This window comes from Emiliania huxleyi, assembly GCF_000372725.1.
Source record: "Emiliania huxleyi CCMP1516 unplaced genomic scaffold EMIHUscaffold_309, whole genome shotgun sequence".
Classification (NCBI taxonomy): Eukaryota; Haptophyta; order Isochrysidales; family Noelaerhabdaceae; genus Emiliania; species Emiliania huxleyi.
In genome coordinates, this window is record NW_005199694.1 from 87118 (window position 1) to 103690 (window position 16573).

A 16573-nucleotide genomic window follows, 5' to 3' on the forward strand; every position below is an offset into this window, starting at 1 on the left:
TGCGGCGCTGTGACTCGGTTCGCGCCGCCGCCCCTTGCTGAGCGCCGGGCGCGCTATTGATGCTTCGAGCCCCGATGGCGGCTGTCCCGACGTGAGCAGCGGTGCGATCGAGAGAAAAACACTGATCTCGAGGCTGTTCATTGGCGCCTGGGGCGCCTCAAAGACCTCGTCTACCTTTTAGAAGTTGTGGGAGGGGATGAGGACGGTGAGGGCGGCTGGGGCAGCCGGGAAGGCAACACAGGCGAGGCGCGGCGCACCTCAAACTCGAGCGAGTAGCGGGAATATAACCCCGCTGCTCCGGCGGGATAGTGCTCCCCCGCCGCCCCCTGGGTCACCCCGAGTGACCTCGCAGCCCACGCCGTGAGGCGCTGCTGTCAGAGGGGTTTATCACCGCCGTATCCACCCCACACTGGCCGCCGAGGGGCCCGGCGGGCTGAGGCGCGCGAGGCGGCTTTCGCTCCCGCGGGGCGGCTCTACCCGTCTCAGCACGGCGTCCCGAGGTGTAGCCGTGTACCTGGCGGCAGGGCCATCACTCACGCGCCTACTCGCGGCACGAGGGAAGGCGTGACGCGACCGCGAGAGGCGAGATGGCTGATGGCGAGACAGTCGTTTGGCCCGTTTGAGGCTGAAAGGATGACCGCGGACGATGAGGGCGACGATTCATCGCGGCTACTGAGCAGGCAAGGTCCGGACCTACAGGATGGAGGGGCGAGTAGTGAGACTCGGGACCATATCTTCGCGTCGAGAGACGAAAATCCGGATTCTTGGCCGCCGGCCGCCGCCGGCCGCCGAGCGGACACTAGGGAACTGCGCGACGACGACGACATTTGAGAGGTGCTGCTTTCACCACCGCCCTTCTGGTGGTGTTTGCCGGTCGGGGGGGCGTCGGCAGCGCCGCCGATCCGCGCGGATGTTGCAAACGGTGGCTCGGGGCACCTATTTCGGCAGCCCCGGGGCGGGAGCCGAGGAGGGGCAGCCGTTGCGGTTGCGCCATCGCAGCTCGGCGGCGCGTGGGGAGCCGAGCGGCTTCCAGCGATCCCGCGAGACAGCGGCCCGCATCCGTCCCGGATGCCGCGCCCACGCTGCCCGACGCAAGCGCCAGATGGGAGAGGAGGTTGGCAGCCTTTCTGCGCTTCGAGGTGCAAGAGAACTCTTGCGATTTAGCGGGAGGAAGCCAGGCGGGGTTTAGCCCAATGTGGGCACGGTGACGCGGGCGAGCGGGCAGTCGGCGAAGGCGTCCACGTCGATGGAGGTGAGGCCGGCAGGGAAGGTGACGCGGGCGAGGGCGGAGCAGCGGTCGAAGGCGAAGCCGCCGGATGGAGGTGGGGGTGGCGGGGAAGGTGAGGGTGGTGTGAGGGCGGAGCAGCGCAAGAAGGCGTGGCTGCCGATGGAGGTGAGTGAGGCTGGCAGGAAGGTCGACGGAGACCAGCGAGAAGCAGCCTTCGAAGGCGCTGCTGCCGATGGAGACGAGAGGGGTGCGGTTGAACAACGCCCAAGCCGGCAGGTGCGTCATGCCTTCGGGCAGCACCGCGTGCCCATCGGTGACGACGACCTGCCAGCCGCCCACGTCCAAAGAAAGTCTCGGAGCGTTGGTGTCGTTGTGTGAGTGAGTGAGCCCCCCTCTACGCCGTGGAAGGAGGCTCTCTGTACACACAACAGGAGGCCCCATCGTCCCCTGGCCACAGAGGAGCCCGAACCGGCATGCACATTTCTTCTCCCCCTTCCTATCCGTGCTTTAGCCCCGGGCCCGGCCGGCCGGGCCCCGGGCGGCGCGCGCGCGCGCGCCGGGGGGGGGGGGGGGGGGGTTCCACTCCCGGGTACGCCCCGATGTTGTTCGCCTCCATCATCGCATCACTGTCTCTGCGACACGGCAGGTTGCCGCCGCCTAAGCTGTGCGCGTCCAGCGCAGACAAAACACAGGCAGCGGCGATCGAGCTGCGTGCGGCGCGGGCTGCTGCGGCCGACGCGGCCAACGCAGAGGCGCGGCTGAGGAGCATGGTGGCGGCGGCGCACAAGAGCGGGGAAGAGCTCGCGGCGGAGCGCGACGCGGCGCGCGCGGAGCTGAGCCGGGCGCGGGAGGACCTCGCATCGGAACGGGAGGAGGCTGCAGCTGCGCGAGCGCTGGCTGCAGCCGACATCGAGGCGCTGCACTGCCAACTTGACGACCTGGAGCGCTTAGTCGCGGCGCACGACGCGGCCGCTCCGCCCGAGAGCGGCGGGGCGGCGGAGGCCGAGCTGCGCGTCCGCATCACGGCCCTCGAGGCCGAGCTGCTAGCTGAGCGGCGCACGGCGGCATTCGCGACGGACGCGGCGGCGGAGGCGCGCGCTGATTGCGGCGCATGGGAGTGGCTTGGGAGCGTGTTTGCACCGCCTTTTGCCTCACTGTACTCTCCTCCCCGCAAGGCGCGCGCCGAGCTCGAGCTGGCGCAGCAAGAGGCAAGCAGGGATGCGGAGTTGGCCGAGGACGCGCGCGCAGAGGCAGCGCAGCTCCGCGCCCTCGGGGAGAGTGCTCGTCCGGGCGGCGGCGCGGGCGAGGCGCGGGCGGCGGTCCTCGAGGCGCAAGTGGCCGCGCTCTTGGTCGAGCTGAGTCAGCAGGAAGAGGCCGCGGCAGAGCTTCTGACGCTCCGGCCACAGGCCGAGTCGTTCCGCGCAAAGGCGGAGGCGTATGAGCGGCGATTGCGGGAGGCAGGTCTAGAGCTCCCGGCGCCTTCGCCCGGGGATCGAATGAACATAAAGACATAAACAAAACTCTGTTCGAGGCGCGGGACGCAATAAAAAACGGCCCACACACACGACGTACGGCCGCGGCCACTTGTGAGCCGTCAAGCTCGACGCTCACGTCAGGAGGGGCAGCCCCTCTTGAAGTCAAACTTGACGGGCGCTCCGAGCTGATTGTCTTCGATGAGCTTGTTGAGGCCGTCGAGCAGCCTCCAGTCCTCGCAGCGGATGTCGGGTAGCTCGCCGTCGAGGTAGCTGAAGGCGCCCGCGAACTCGGCGGGCGTCGCCTTGATCGGCGACGCAAAGTGCGCCGTCAGCACGCGGTCGAAAGGCCACTCGGCGATCGAGGCGACCCAGCTGCGCACCTCCGCCGGCGCGCGCGCGTCGGCGAAGGCGCGGAGGATGGGCGCGCGAAGCAGCCGGCCCTGCACGGCGCCATAGCCGGGCCAGCGCGCCGCCGGCTGCGAGCGCGGCGCGGCGCCGTCCTCGCGCAGCGGCAAAAAGACGGCTTGGATCACCGACTTTGCCCAAAAGTCGGGGTCGGCCGCGTCGGACGGCGCGAAGTACGTCGAGAAGATCGGCGGCGGCTGGGCGGGCACAAAGACGACGGCGTCTGTCGTGACGAGCGTCCTCGTCGGCTTGTGCAAGAAGGCCGTCTCCGCCACCGGGCCCGCATTCTCTGGGAGGTCGACGTACAGCGTGCGCATGTCAAACTCATCTGCCCAATGCGGCAGCGCGTCGCCCGCCTTTGGCGCGCCGACCGGGAAGACGCCGTCCACGCGGTAGCCCATCTTGGCGCTGGACGCGGTGAGGCCCACCGTGCCAAACGGGCCGTACTGGCCCGGCGCAACCCACACGCTGGCCTCCGGGTACCGTTTCGTAAACGCCTTGATCGGCGCCTTGTGCTCGAGCGCAACGCACGGCAGCACCACATGCCTGACCGGGCCGAGCTCGTCGAGCAGCTTGCAGAACTCGCCCGTCGGCCACTGCGGCCCGTTGACCCACAGAGAGCCGTCCTTGAGCCGGATCACGATGGTGCGCACCGTGGCGCTGACGTTGGCAAAGGTGAGCAGTTGCTCGAGGGCCCACGCGTCGCGCCCTAGCTCGTAGCGATAGGTGGCGCGCTCGAACAAGGGCGGCGTCAGAGGCGGGAAGTACTGCCGGCCCGCCTCTGCAGCCGTGACCGCAGCCTCTGGCCGATATCCGTCCAGCACTGGCACCGCCGTGGCGGGACGCGCTGCTACTACCGGCACGGCCGCACCGGCGGCGAAGCTGAGCGCTGCCCGGCGGCCGAGCCGGACGGGCGGCGGCGCGACTGCGTCGACGGCTTGAAGGCACAAGGAGGAGACGACGGCGGCGACGGTGGCGACGACACACCGTGTGTACAACATGTTGTTTCCTAGACAACGACCTGACAAAAAAAGGAGGGGTGGACACACGCAGGCACACAATCGTGTGTGTGTGCGTGCGTGCAGTCCTCTGTGGCGACTTGGCATTGCCTACGTGGCCGTCGATGGCGCGTCTCGCATCCATTGGAGCTGCTGCCATAAACTGGCTGCCCACGTGCGCCCGCCGAGGCAGGCGCGACGGCGTCAAGGGATCGGCTATTTGCGGCCGGATGGTAGTTACGAGAACGGAGTGCTGATGAGTTGTGAGAGATGCGTTGGTTCTGCGCGAGGGCACTTGGGACGCAAGCAGGGGGTACCGTACGTCCCGTCTCCGACTCGTTGTCCATAGCCAGTCCATAGCTCAGCCTCGCGCGACAAGCCCTATCTCGCACTCATGGTTGACGATAGTTCATTGGATGAGTGTTCGCGAGCAGAAGTGCGTGTGCTGATTCTGGGCGTGGCACTATGACTTGGGTAGGCGTGTGCGGCCGCAGCCGCGCCCGTAAGCTCGAGTTGCTCCCGCGTTACGTTTTTCTTAAAAAATCTTTTAAAGAAAGCGCGCGACGGTGTACGCCTGTTGCTGGCTGCATATGCAGCCAGAGGCGTGCCACGGTGTGCCGCTCGCGAATCTGGAGGCGCCGTCCGCCGTCGAGGGTTTGGCGCTCCACCCCGACTTTGTCTCCGAGGATGAGGAGCGAGAGCTGCTGCGCACGGTAGACGCACAGCCTTGGGATTGCACGATCAGACGGCGCACCCAGCACTATGGCCGTCGCTTTGACTACCACAACAAGACGGTCGGCGACGAAGCGACGCCGCTGCCGGCGGAGATTCGCAGGCTAATCCTCGAGCGGGTGGATGTCCAGCCCGCGCTTCTGCCTTGGCGGCCCGCGGCAGGGCGCGAGGGCAGTCTCCAGTGCACTGTCAACGAGTATCCGCCTGGGGTCGGCATCGCGCCGCACATCGACACGCACTCCGCGTTTGAGGACGGCATCGCCTCGCTCAGTTTGGGCGGCGGCTGCGCCTTCCGCCTGCGGCGGGGGAGCGACGGCGCAGATCACTCGGTGTGGCTGCCGCCGCGCTGCCTCCTGGTCATGAGCGGCGCCGCGCGGTACGAGTGGCAGCACAGCATCAGCGGGCGCAAGTTCGACCGGGTGGAGCATAGGGAGAGCCCGGCGGGCTGGGAGTGGGTGCCGCGCGAGCGCCGCATCTCTGTGACGCTTCGGCGGGTGCTCGGCAGTGGTCGCACGTGCGCGTGCGCGTTCCCTCTCTTCTGTGACAGCAGGATTGGCGGCGCAGCAATCGCGCTGCCGACGCGCCTTGCGCCTGCTCCCGCCGCTCCCGCCGCCGCCGCTGCTGCTGCTGCTGCTGCTGCTGCTGCTGCTGCTGCTGCTGCTGCTGCCGCCACCACCACCGCCGCCGCTGCGGCCGGGACGGCAGCACGTGGCCCGGCTGCCTCCGAGGGCGCTGCGCTGGCGGACGGAACACATAGCCGAATCGCGCGTGACCACACAAGCGGGACACAGGGACCGCAGGGACGGGACAGTCAGCGTGGTGAGAGAGCGCGATTGGTCGTGCCGCGCACTGCAGTCGGCGCCCGGGAGAGAGGGGGGTGTAGTTGATGCGAGAGCGGATGCTTTTGGAGTGTCAATACGTGCTCCTCAGTTTAGTGTCCTTGGCTCGTTGGCTGCCGGTTGGAAGAGGCGAAGAGCGTTCCTCCTCTCGTGCACACGTTTCAGCGTTATCCGCCGACTGACCGCGAGACTATCGTGTTGTTCACACAATACTCGTGCTTGGCCAAGATTGTCGACGGGCCGCAGCTATCCCTGCGGCAAGGTGAGACCTCGCGGTCAGCAGGGCGGCATGGGCAGGCGATCGGAACGGCAGGCTCACCACTGATGACGGATGTCCTTTAGCGCCATCTTGCCGAGGACAAAGACGACCGCCACTATGAGCCAAGCCAGCGTCAATCGCTCGCATCGCCCCATCGCCCCATCCCCATGCCGTGCCTGTATCCGCTGAAGCTGCAATGCTCGCTCTTCGTCCTCGCTGTCATCGTCCAGATGCATGGTCGAGGAGGAGCGTGAAGGAGTGAGCGTTCCGAGCGCCGACCAGACGGCGCTGCCGGCTGCTCCGCCCTCTGCCACGCGCGAGCAACAAACCCGGTGCGCGCTGAGCACAGCTGAGACTGAACTCTGACAACACGGCGCGCCGCGCCGTGTTTCTTCTTTGCGTATTTGATGTTTTTTTTATTCGTTGCTTCCTTTCTTTCGGTTAACGACCGACAGGGGCTTGCAGGGTCGTCCGTTCTCCGGTGCCAAGCCTCAAGCCGATGATCGCCGCCAGCGAGGCCGCGAGTACGTCAGTGCCTGATCCGCTGGTCGCCTTCGCCCTTGCCGCCGCTGTCACCATGGCAATCGGGCATGCTGCCTCGGGGCGGGCAGCAACGCAGCAGACCAAGGATGCGGCCGCATTGCTCCCATCTGCCGCGTTGGCAAGCGTCTGGGTGACCTCCGATCAAGGCGAGGATGAGGAGGGCGAGTGCGTGCGAGATGTCACCGGCTGGTACGTCCGCGACAGCGTGGGTGCAATCATGTGGCGCACAGACTGCAGACCCCTGTTATCAAACGGGTGCTGGATCCGCGACAGCCGCCTGCTGGGACGCAACCTGGGATGTGTGCGGGGCAACGATCCACAGGACGTGACAGTGTGCGCAGAGTGGCGCGACAACTATGGATATGGTGACGGGCAGCAGACACCAGCGGCTTTCAGCGTATCGCCTCCCCCGCCGCCGCCGCCGCCATCGCCGCCACCCATCCCGCCGAGGCCCCCGCTGCCGCCGCCCTCCCCGGCGCCGGCTCCACCGCCACCCTCCTCGCCGACCGCGAGTCGATCCTCCACGGTGATTATTGCCGCAGTGGCGCTCGCGGTCCTGTGCGGTGTGGCGGCGGCCTTCGTGCGCTGCCGTTATGCTCGGACCAAGGCCGCCGAGGGCCCCAAGGGCGGGCCGCAGAGCCGAGCTCCAGTGCTGCAGCACAGCGCCGCTGCCGACCCGCCGCTGCTTTACGCCTCAGCGCCTGGCGCGGGCGCTGCTGATATGGCGCGAGTGGTGCTGCTGTATAGCGCTGCGGTGGCGGGGACGCCCATTCTGCATGTGGAGGGGTCGCCGACATTGGTGGTCACGGCGGAAGCGTATGCGGCGGGGGTCGCCACGGTGGTACAGGCGGAGCCAGTGGTGATGCACCCTGGAGGCTGACTGATGCTGTGGCGACATGCACGAGCTGCGCCGAATCGTGGCCCTGCGTGCTGCGAAGCGCGAGGCGGTTTTGGAGCCCGCGAGCATCGATCGGGAGGTGTCGCTCCGAGGGCCGAGCCGAGGGCGAGGGTGAAGGTGAGACTTCGAGCCCTGGGCGCGCAGCGAAGAAAATTTTGCGCTCTCGACAGCCTTTTCTAATAGGAAAATGGCCTCTACTCGGCGCCATACCGCTTGTCGGCGCACAGCGGAGTTCGCAAGCCGGACCTGCTGCCTTCCCTTCTACGTACACTTTCAGAATGGAGGCTCAAACGCAGCGCAGGGCTCAGACCAAGTGCAAGTCGATTTGTACCACAAAGTTGGTAGACAGTGCCAAAACCGCGGAACCGAAAATGGCGTTTAATTTCGCGCACCTGCTGTCCGCCGCCTGTGGCGGCGCTCCGCACCGCTTGAGGCGCCTGCGGCGCCCCTGGCGGCGCGCTGTCGCGGCGCGCCCCTCTGTGGTTTTCGTGGGGGGCTCGGCTCTCGTAAGTCTCGATTTGTACCGGATTTCGACGTTAGTGGCAAAACTGCGGAACCGAAAATGGCGTTTAATTTTGCGCACCTGCTGTCCGCCGCCTGCGGCGGCGCTCCGCGCCGCTTGGGGCGCCTGCGGCGCCCCCCTGGCAGGTGGCAGCAGTGTGTGTACGGCTGCGGGTGCGCCCGGTACACAACCGGCGCTCTATGGCGTGCTCTGGGGGAGCACGACTACGCAGTCGTGGCTTCCACACGCGAGAGAGTGGCTTCTATATTTACGAAAACATTGGGTGTCCCTAGTGCCGCATCCATAAGAAGTGACGTCACGGTTCCAGGAGCGCCTGGCGGCACAGCTTAGAGTGGCAGCCGAGCGCCGGCCACGACTATCGAGTCGCCGTCGCGGAGCTGAGGGCTGGCCGACGGATGGCGCGGTCTTCCTCCCAGCGCCACCCATCGGTCAGCCCTCAGATCGATCGATCGGCGCTCAAAGTCGCTTCAGATCCGAGAAAGCTGCTGGCGCCGCTGCCGATCCCAGCCGCGACGCCAGCAGCTTCCTCTGCTCTCCAATGCGCCGAGAAGCGACGCGGCGGTGCTCGGCTCGCCATGCACGATGACGGCTCCGCTGGGTGCTCGTCGGCCGGTCCGGTGGCACCCTATTCGCGCGGCACCTGCCGGCGTCCCGACGACAGCCTCGCGCCGCCGCTGATGGAGGGGCGGTCGGCGCCACTGCCGCCGCGCCGCCGGTGGGAGAGGCACTGGTGGTGGCCTGGGCGGCCCTCCGCCGCCGCTCGGCGCGCCCGGGCAGCGGTGGCAGCCTGCGCCGCCCCCGCTTCGAGCGGGCGCCCCCGCTTCGGGCCGCCCGCTCCCAGCGGGCGCCCTTCCCCGGTCCTCACTGGCTTGCCGGGGTCATGGGCCCCCCCCCTCTAGCGCCGCCGGAGGCGGCGTAGCTTCCGAGAAGCTCGGTCAGACACACGGGGGAGAGACGGACACCACATCGTTACGAATGACGCAAAAATACGTCACGGAGAGCGTGTAGAATGGCTAATTTCGCCGAGAGCGCGCCGCGGGCGCACCTGGTATACGGCCCCGGAATGAGTCACTGATTAAAGTTGGGCGCCTTTGGTCGAGGCTTCCCCGGTCCTCACTGGCTTGCCGGGGTCATGGGCCCCCCCCCTCTAGCGCCGCCGGAGGCGGCGTAGCTTCCGAGAAGCTCGGTCAGACACACGGGGGAGAGACGGACACCACATCGTTACGAATGACGCAAAAATACGTCACGGAGAGCGTGTAGAATGGCTAATTTCGCCGAGAGCGCGCCGCGGGCGCACCTGGTATACGGCCCCGGAATGAGTCACTGATTAAAGTTGGGCGCCTTTGGTCGAGGCTTCCCCGGTCCTCACTGGCTTGCCGGGGTCATGGGCCCCCCCCCTCTAGCGCCGCCGGAGGCGGCGTAGCTTCCGAGAAGCTCGGTCAGACACACGGGGGAGAGACGGACACCACATCGTTACGAATGACGCAAAAATACGTCACGGAGAGCGTGTAGAATGGCTAATTTCGCCGAGAGCGCGCCGCGGGCGCACCTGGTATACGTACGAATGACGCAAAAATACGTCACGGAGAGCGTGTAGAATGGCTAATTTCGCCGAGAGCGCGCCGCGGGCGCACCTGGTATACGGCCCCGGAATGAGTCACTGATTAAAGTTGGGCGCCTTTGGTCGAGGCTTCCCCGGTCCTCACTGGCTTGCCGGGGTCATGGGCCCCCCCCCTCTAGCGCCGCCGGAGGCGGCGTAGCTCACCTCCGCCCGCCCCATGACTCTCGAGGGCCCTATGGCCGTGCGCACCGCCGAGGCGCGTGCAGTCAGTGGGCTGCTGAGCACGGCATCCGCCCTCGAAGGCGCATGGCATTCGGCAGCGCGGCTTCCAGGCGTGAGGGAGAGTGGAGCAACAGAATTCACGGCCGGCTCGCTACTACCCTCAAGGAGGGAGATCGCGGCGGGTCCATGTCCAACTGTGCTGGAGGTGTTGTTGATTGAGTAGTACAAGAGGTAGTAGTCGAGAAAAGTAGTTCGAGAAAAGTAGTTCGAGAAAAGTAGTTCGAGAAAAGTAGTTCGAGAAAAGTAGTTCGAGAAAAGTAGTTCGAGAAGTAGGTCAAGAAAAAGAAATGTCGAGCAGCAGCATCTGCCGGGGGAGATTGCGGTGTCGTGAGCAAGCATACTGGAGGTAGGGCCGGGCTTATCTCGATGGCTGCAAAGGGCAACGGGCACGAAGGGTGTGTGTCTAAAGGGGTGCAAGCTAGAGAGGAAGGCGACAGTGTACCGTCAAGCTGTAGGCAAGGTCGAGGCCTCGACGGCTCAGGCTTCGGCGCCGTCAGGCTCCCGCTCCGCCGCCGGGAGGGTGATGGTTGCTTTGCCGGCAGGCCACTGGGCCAGCACCTCACGGCGGACCTGATCAGCTGTCCGCTGCGCTCTCCCGCCAGTAGGGCGCACCGGATGCGTGAGCGCATCACTGCGCGCGAGACGGTCGAGAATGCGCAAAGGGATGGGCTTCACGCCGATGCCGCCGAGGACCTCGTCACGGCTCACGCAAACCTCGCACTCCCTCGCCTTCTTGTTGTAGGTTGTGCTCCAGCTTGCAGCCTTCCGCTTCGATGAGCCGACCTGCAGCTGCGAGGGCCCAGGCAGGCTGAAGGAAGAGATGGAGGCGAGGGTGGCGGCAAGGGCGGCGGAGGGCACTGGCGGCTGTGGCGAAATTCGCCGGTCCTCCTTCCCCGGGACGGGTTCCCCGCTTCGAGCGGGGAGATGCGGCCTGGGATTCGCTTTCTGAAATGTCTGCCTCCAAAGGGGAAACGCCCAACCTGATCTCAGAATCACTCTACAGTATCGTGTCATTACTGAGTACAAGAACGCAAAGAAAAGTCCCTGGTTGCGCCGCGTCGACCTACGCCACGCGATCGAAGAACCGCACTCCCGCGGCGGACGACCGGGGACACGCGCGGGCGCATGCATGCGGTGTACTGTACAAGTAGATAAGTCGGCGCATGCAGAGAGAAAGTACGACTGTCGCTCTTCCGAGCCCGCGATGCCGTCTGCCGGGGCACAGGCCCTCACCGCATCGCCGCGCGGAGGCGCTGGTGCCGCTCAGGCGCGGTGACGCGCTCGTAGAGCAAGTCCGGCTCGGGGCGCGCGAGGCCGTGCATCAGCCCGGTGTACCACTGCCGCAGCTCGGCGCCCGTCGCGCGGCTGCGCTGCACGTCCGCCGCGCTCTGCACGCCGCCGACATGCACGACGACGAACCTGAGACGCAATCTCCTGCCTAGACACAGCCGAGATACAGCCGAGATACTACCGGCATGCACGACGGCGAACCTGCCCGCCAGGCCGAGCTCGCGCACCGCCGCCTGCGCCGCCGCCGCCTGCGCGCTCGAGCGGTCGAGGATGGGAGGCCCGCTGAGGCCGCCGCCGTAGCGCGCCGTGTAGCTGTCCAGGAGGGCGCGGTCGGCGGGAGGCAGCTCGAAGGACGCGTAGTCCTTTTGCGTGTTGAGCGCGACGACGCCGTCGATGCCGAGCCTCGAGAGGAATCGCACCGTCCCCTCTGCCTCCCCCAGGTCGCCGAGCTTGACGAGCAGCGGCACACGCCGCCCGCCGCCCCGCGCCGCGGCGTCGCGCTCGGCGACGATCGCCTCGAGGCGCTTCCGCAGCTCTGCCGTCGCGTCGCCGCCGTGGCCGCCGCCGTGGTGCACGTTCGGGCACGACTCGTTGATCTCGATGAAGTCGGCCAGCGGCAGGCAGAGGCGCACGCAGCGCAGCACCCCCTCCAGCTTGTCGGCGGGATCGCCATGCGCTGGATGACCCATGATCGACACTCCGACCGGGAATGATGCGCCGCCGTCGCCGGCAGGCCTGCCGTGCTCGGCGCGCTGCGGCGGCACGCCGTGCCGCTCCCGGAAAGCGGCGATGTTGCGGAGCGCCGGCTCCACACCCTTGGACGGGAGGCCGAGCGAGTTGAGCGCGCCACCCGACGAAGGCAGCGGCGTCCACGCGTTGCCGCGCCAGAGGCCGCCGAGGAAGTCGAACAGGTTGCCGGAGTGAGGGTCGCTGAGCACGGTGCCGACGACCGCGTAGCCCGCGCCGAGCGCATAGTTGAAGTCGAGCAGCGTGCCGTCCTTGTCGAGGCCCGCCGCGTTGCCCAGGTCGTTGCGGAAGCTCAGGCCCATTGCGCGGAGGCCGATCGACGGTGCCGACGGGAGGGCGCCGCAGCCGGCCGACGCAGCGAGCGCACCGAGGAAGGGCGTGCGAGATGCCGAGTACAGTGCCACAAACGCCTCTGCCGGAAGCAGAGCGGCCAGAGCGGGGCGGAGCTGCTCGTCAGCGCGCGCCAGCCCGAGCAGGACGGAGCGGCGGCCCTCGTCGCCGCCCTGCGCCGCATAGGCGCCGGCCGCGAGGACGCCACCGGCGGCGCACGCGGAGGCGGTGCGACGAAGCATATATGCGCGCCTCGCCGTGGTGTCCTGCGGCGCAGAGACCTCCCCAGACTCATCACACCAGACATCACAGCGAGAGCCTCGGTTTGGGTGGTGGGCGGGGGGTGATGAGGCTCGGTTTGTGGCAGTTATTGACTGTTATTGAGTTGTTATCGGTCTGTCTCCTACATGTACCTCTCGCTCCATTTGCACAGCTCCGCGGTCTGCCCAACTTGAGAATCGTGCTTTTTGAGATTTTTTTTGAGAGCGCCTTCGTTGTTAATAGTACAAACCCAATGATTTTTAGCAATACCAAACAACTCTAACACTCACACGTCATTTGGGGCCTGGAGCCCTGTTCACGCGCGCGCGAGACGTGCAGACAGGGTTGCCAGTGTGTTTGTTGTTGCTTTTTGTGAGGTTGTTTGTTCTCTTGTTTCGTGTTAGGTTGGGTTGTGCTTGGACGCCTTCTTGTGGCTCTCGTCGAGAGCGTTTTGCGTCCCGGCGGGTTGAGAGAAGATGTGTCGTCTGATGTGTCACTGTGTACGAGCAGGCGGACATCGCTTCCAGGGAGGGGGGCGCGCTTCTCTGCACGCCCCACCCCCCCCACCCTTCGCGCCGACGACCTAACCTCACTCGGAACAACCTCACCCAAACAACCCAACCTAACACGAAACAACCTCACCCAAAAAGCACGATTCTCAAGTTGGGCCCTCGGTCTGTTATTTGGCCTGTTAGTGAGTGTTATAGGTCAGGCCGGGTGGCAGTTATTGACCTAAAGAAAGAAAGAAAACAGACAACCCAAGGGAGGGATGGGAGGACGGCACGCCGCCACCACACAGGAATTTTAAGGAGAGGAGTGTGGTGCTAGCCGTCGCCCACCCACCCTAACCCTTGGGAGTCTGCCTCTTCCTATCTCTCTTCGCAGTCCCTCGCCGATTCTCGCTGCAACCTTCATGCCACCTCGCGGTCGTCCCACTCTCGTCGGTCTCTCTCTTGTCGCTTCTTCCTCTGTCGCGTCGCTCTCCTCTGCCTCGTCCTGCGACGGCGCCGCCGCCTGCCGATCCCTCGCTCTCGCTGCTTCTCCCGCCTTTCGGCGCAACTCTGCCCTCCTCGCGGCATATTTTGGCCCCTCGAGTTTATCGAGCTCTCCTCGCGCAAGGACGGCTCTTCTGACACCCACTCCGTTCATTTGCCGCCAAGTCATATCGTTGCTCAGGTCCACTCTCTCTTCGGACACTTGTACCTCCACAGATGACGCTGGCGCTGGGGTCCCCTTCGGGTGCATCGTGACAGCTGACGGCGGGATTTCCACTGGCTCGTCCTCCTCAGAGTCGTCTTCCCCGGCTTCCCCCCGTTCGGCTCTACGTTCAGCACGTTCAGCGTGGCTCACCCTCCATGCCGTGAACAGGCGCTTTATCCACCCTATATTCTTCTCTCGTTCCTCTGCCCTTGTGCCTTGCCCTTGGTCTTGTCGTTGTTTCGCACCCATGTCTGTATGGCAATCGAGGCTGCCTTCCCCACTACCTGTAGTTCTCTCGTCACCTCTCCTGCGAGCTCCCCTCTCTTTCTTTCGGGTATGGAGTCTGTGAGTGCGGGCACCCGACGCCTGCTGCAGCTGCTCGACTGTGCCGTCTGCTTCACCTGCACACATGCACTGATCGCTGCCGACGCGCTGCAGTCATGGAGCATCTAGGGGGGGAGGTAGCAGGGAAGTGCTGCAGCTGTGACGTATGCCTTGCGGCAGACGTGATGGCTACGAGCGGCACGAGTGCCGCGGCAGCGCGCCGTCCGGAGGAGCCAGCCCTAGAGGTAGCACTCGCTACGGCAGCAAATGCAGCACCCGCCGTGGGCGCCGCACTGCTTACGCGCGGATACACTGTGGTCACCGCCGGCGCCGAAGAAGACGAAGATGGTGCCGGCAACGGAGACGAAACACTGAATCCGATCCAAATCATACTCTCGAGCGTCAATGACTACGCGATGCAGAACCTGAAAGGGCCAACGTTGACGCAAGTGATAGACAAAAGCGGATTCAGATGTGAGCGGGGAACCTTCTCCAATCGGGACGCGCATGCAGCGCTAGTGCTGACTTTGCTTGCGGACAAGTGGATGGAGCTACACTTGGAGGCTGCCACAGGGGGGGGGACTACAGGCCGCCTCACCGTACCTGCAAACCGTCTCGACGACGCCACCTACGGGAATCCGTGCATTGCTGTACGTCTTGCGCTAGACTGGGCACCGAATGCTCAAAGCTCGAAAACTCGCACGCGCGCGCTCCTGTGCGAGCTGGAGCGAGCCGTCACCGCCTCCGAAGTTCACGCCCATGCGGCGATGCGCACACTCGGAGAGCTCCTAGATGCAGAAGGATGCGAGGCCGAATCTCGGCTACCTCCGTGGACGCGAGACTGGTTGGCCCGGCGCGGCAGGGCAGACACGCCTACGAATGCGGGCACGAGTTCGGGAGGAGGAAGCACCGCAAAGCGCAGCGCGGCGGAGGCCGCAGCCGGCACGGGCAGCCCTCGTCCTTCCACCTCGCAGCCGCAGCAGCAGCGTCTAGTCGCCACGCCTGGCGGCACGCACAACCTCTCGGTGAAAAAACCGGAGTGCGCCAACACCGCGGAGCGCCCGACAAAAAGTCGGCTCACCGCACAGCTATCGCCGCGCCCGGATATGGCTGAATGGGCCATGCCCATGGACACCACACGCCGAGTGACGCCGAGTGACACGTCGTACTCCTCTTCGGTGAGCGCTCCAAAACTAGACCCCATTGCCTTTAAGGAGGCTGCCCTCGCGCGTCTCAGGAATGTGGCTGTGTCTTCTGAGTCAGGCGCCGCCCGTTCGACTCTTGCTGTCGCCCTCGCCGTGTGTTTGTCAAGCTTCCGCATGAAGTAACGCGCCTCTTCCTTATTTCCAGCGCAGCTGCCGCTCAGTATGGCGCCAACGACGCCTGTGGTGGCTCACTGTCTTCTTGTTTCCAGTCGTCCCAGTCTCTCAGTTCTCCGATTCTCCTCCTTGCCTCGCGCGCCTCTTTTGTGGCCTCATCCCTAGCCGCCTTGCACGCTCTGCATCCCCAGAACGCACTCCTCGTGGCGGGGCCCCTCATTCCCCGCTTCTTTTCCCTTCTAGAATACGCCTGTGGTGTGCCCCGTGTGGCAGCCCGACCTGTTGTCTCACCCTGGCCCCCAAGATCGTTTTGGTCGGCGGCACGGCCCTCCACCAGTCGCAGGAGGTGCGCACCTCCCAAAGGAAGCACCAGATGCTCCCTCAGCCCACGCAGGTCGCAGCTTTGCGCAGCGCAGCGCACGGGCCACGCCGCGCAAAGCCGACCCTCAGTCTGCCCGAGAGGCTGTCTCCTGTCTGCGGAAGCGAAGGCCTGGCAAGCGCGCGCCCGCCTCCTCCGCGGCCATGCCGCCTCCGCCCGGGCGAGCGAGCAACAAAGAGTGGAGCTGGAGGCGGATCGCCATACTCGGTCTCTTTAAAGCGTGAATTCTCTGAGAGTTGTTTTGTTTAAAAACTCTGCACCAAAAGCCGCGAACGAGCGAGGCACGGTCCTCGGTCGCTCTCGCCGGGACAGTGCGGCGGCCAGGAGGACAAGATCAACGAGAAGGGGGGGGGGGGGGGGCAAAACGGGAAAGGTCTATGGATCTGCAATGCACATCCAGGCTCAAACCCCAGGCTGTGTGGGCCTGGGACAAGGGCAGGAAGGGGGGGGGGGGGGGGTTTTTCTTTGGACATCCCGCCCAAAATTAAAACCCCGGGTGTTTGGGCCTGGGCAAAAAAGGCAGGGGGGGGGGGGGGGCAAAAAGGCCAAAGGGGGAAACCTGGCCCCCCCCCTTTTGAAAAAAAAATCCGCCCACCGGATTTTGGAAAAAAAAAAAATCCCTCAAGCCCCCCCCCAGGGGGGGGGCCCCCCCCCTCGGGAACCCAAGGTTTTTGGTTAAAAAAAAAAAAGCCCAATGGGGTCCCCCCCAAAGGAAAAAAAAAAAATTTGCCAAACCCCATTTCCTTTGTTTTTACCGGTTTTTTAACCCGGCCAAAAACTTTGTGGGGGGGAATTTTTACTAAAAACCCCCCCCCAAAAAAAAAAAACCCCCCCTTTTCTTTTTTCCCCCGGTCGGCCCCCAAAAATAAAATTGCCCCCAAAAAAACAAAAAGGCCCCAAAATTAAATTTTCCCCCCGGGCCCTAAACCCTTTTAGGTTCCCCCCCCCCCCGGCCCTTGAAAAAAAAATATTTTAAAAAC

General features: G+C 65.2%; 4 protein-coding genes across 4 annotated transcripts; 1 reads left to right on the forward strand and 3 right to left on the reverse strand.

Annotated features, from left to right (window-relative positions):
• Positions 1 to 529: 529 nt before the first annotated feature.
• On the reverse strand, positions 530 to 2089 carry EMIHUDRAFT_240476 (hypothetical protein; the record flags this gene model as incomplete). The annotated part of the gene is made up of 4 exons (XM_005774735.1): positions 530 to 541; positions 1427 to 1552; positions 1812 to 1885; positions 2083 to 2089. 4 exons carry the CDS (start codon positions 2087 to 2089, stop codon positions 530 to 532), a joined length of 219 nt encoding a protein of 72 aa, XP_005774792.1.
• Positions 2090 to 2876: 787 nt separating this feature from the next.
• Positions 2877 to 3806, reverse strand: EMIHUDRAFT_42711 (hypothetical protein; the record flags this gene model as incomplete). Its single annotated transcript, XM_005774736.1, has 1 exon — positions 2877 to 3806. A coding segment is annotated over one exon (930 nt), but the record flags the coding sequence as incomplete, so codon positions are not given.
• Positions 3807 to 4696: 890 nt separating this feature from the next.
• Positions 4697 to 5661, forward strand: EMIHUDRAFT_240478 (hypothetical protein; the record flags this gene model as incomplete). Its single annotated transcript, XM_005774737.1, has 2 exons — positions 4697 to 5345; positions 5630 to 5661. 2 exons carry the CDS (start codon positions 4697 to 4699, stop codon positions 5659 to 5661), a joined length of 681 nt encoding a protein of 226 aa, XP_005774794.1.
• A 5081-nt stretch (positions 5662 to 10742) lies between these two features.
• EMIHUDRAFT_424606 (dihydroorotate dehydrogenase) lies at positions 10743 to 12352 on the reverse strand (the record flags this gene model as incomplete). The annotated part of the gene is made up of 2 exons (XM_005774738.1): positions 10743 to 11162; positions 11235 to 12352. 2 exons carry the CDS (start codon positions 12350 to 12352, stop codon positions 10973 to 10975), a joined length of 1308 nt encoding a protein of 435 aa, XP_005774795.1. The 3' UTR covers positions 10743 to 10972.
• Between the last annotated feature and the right edge of the window lie 4221 nt (positions 12353 to 16573).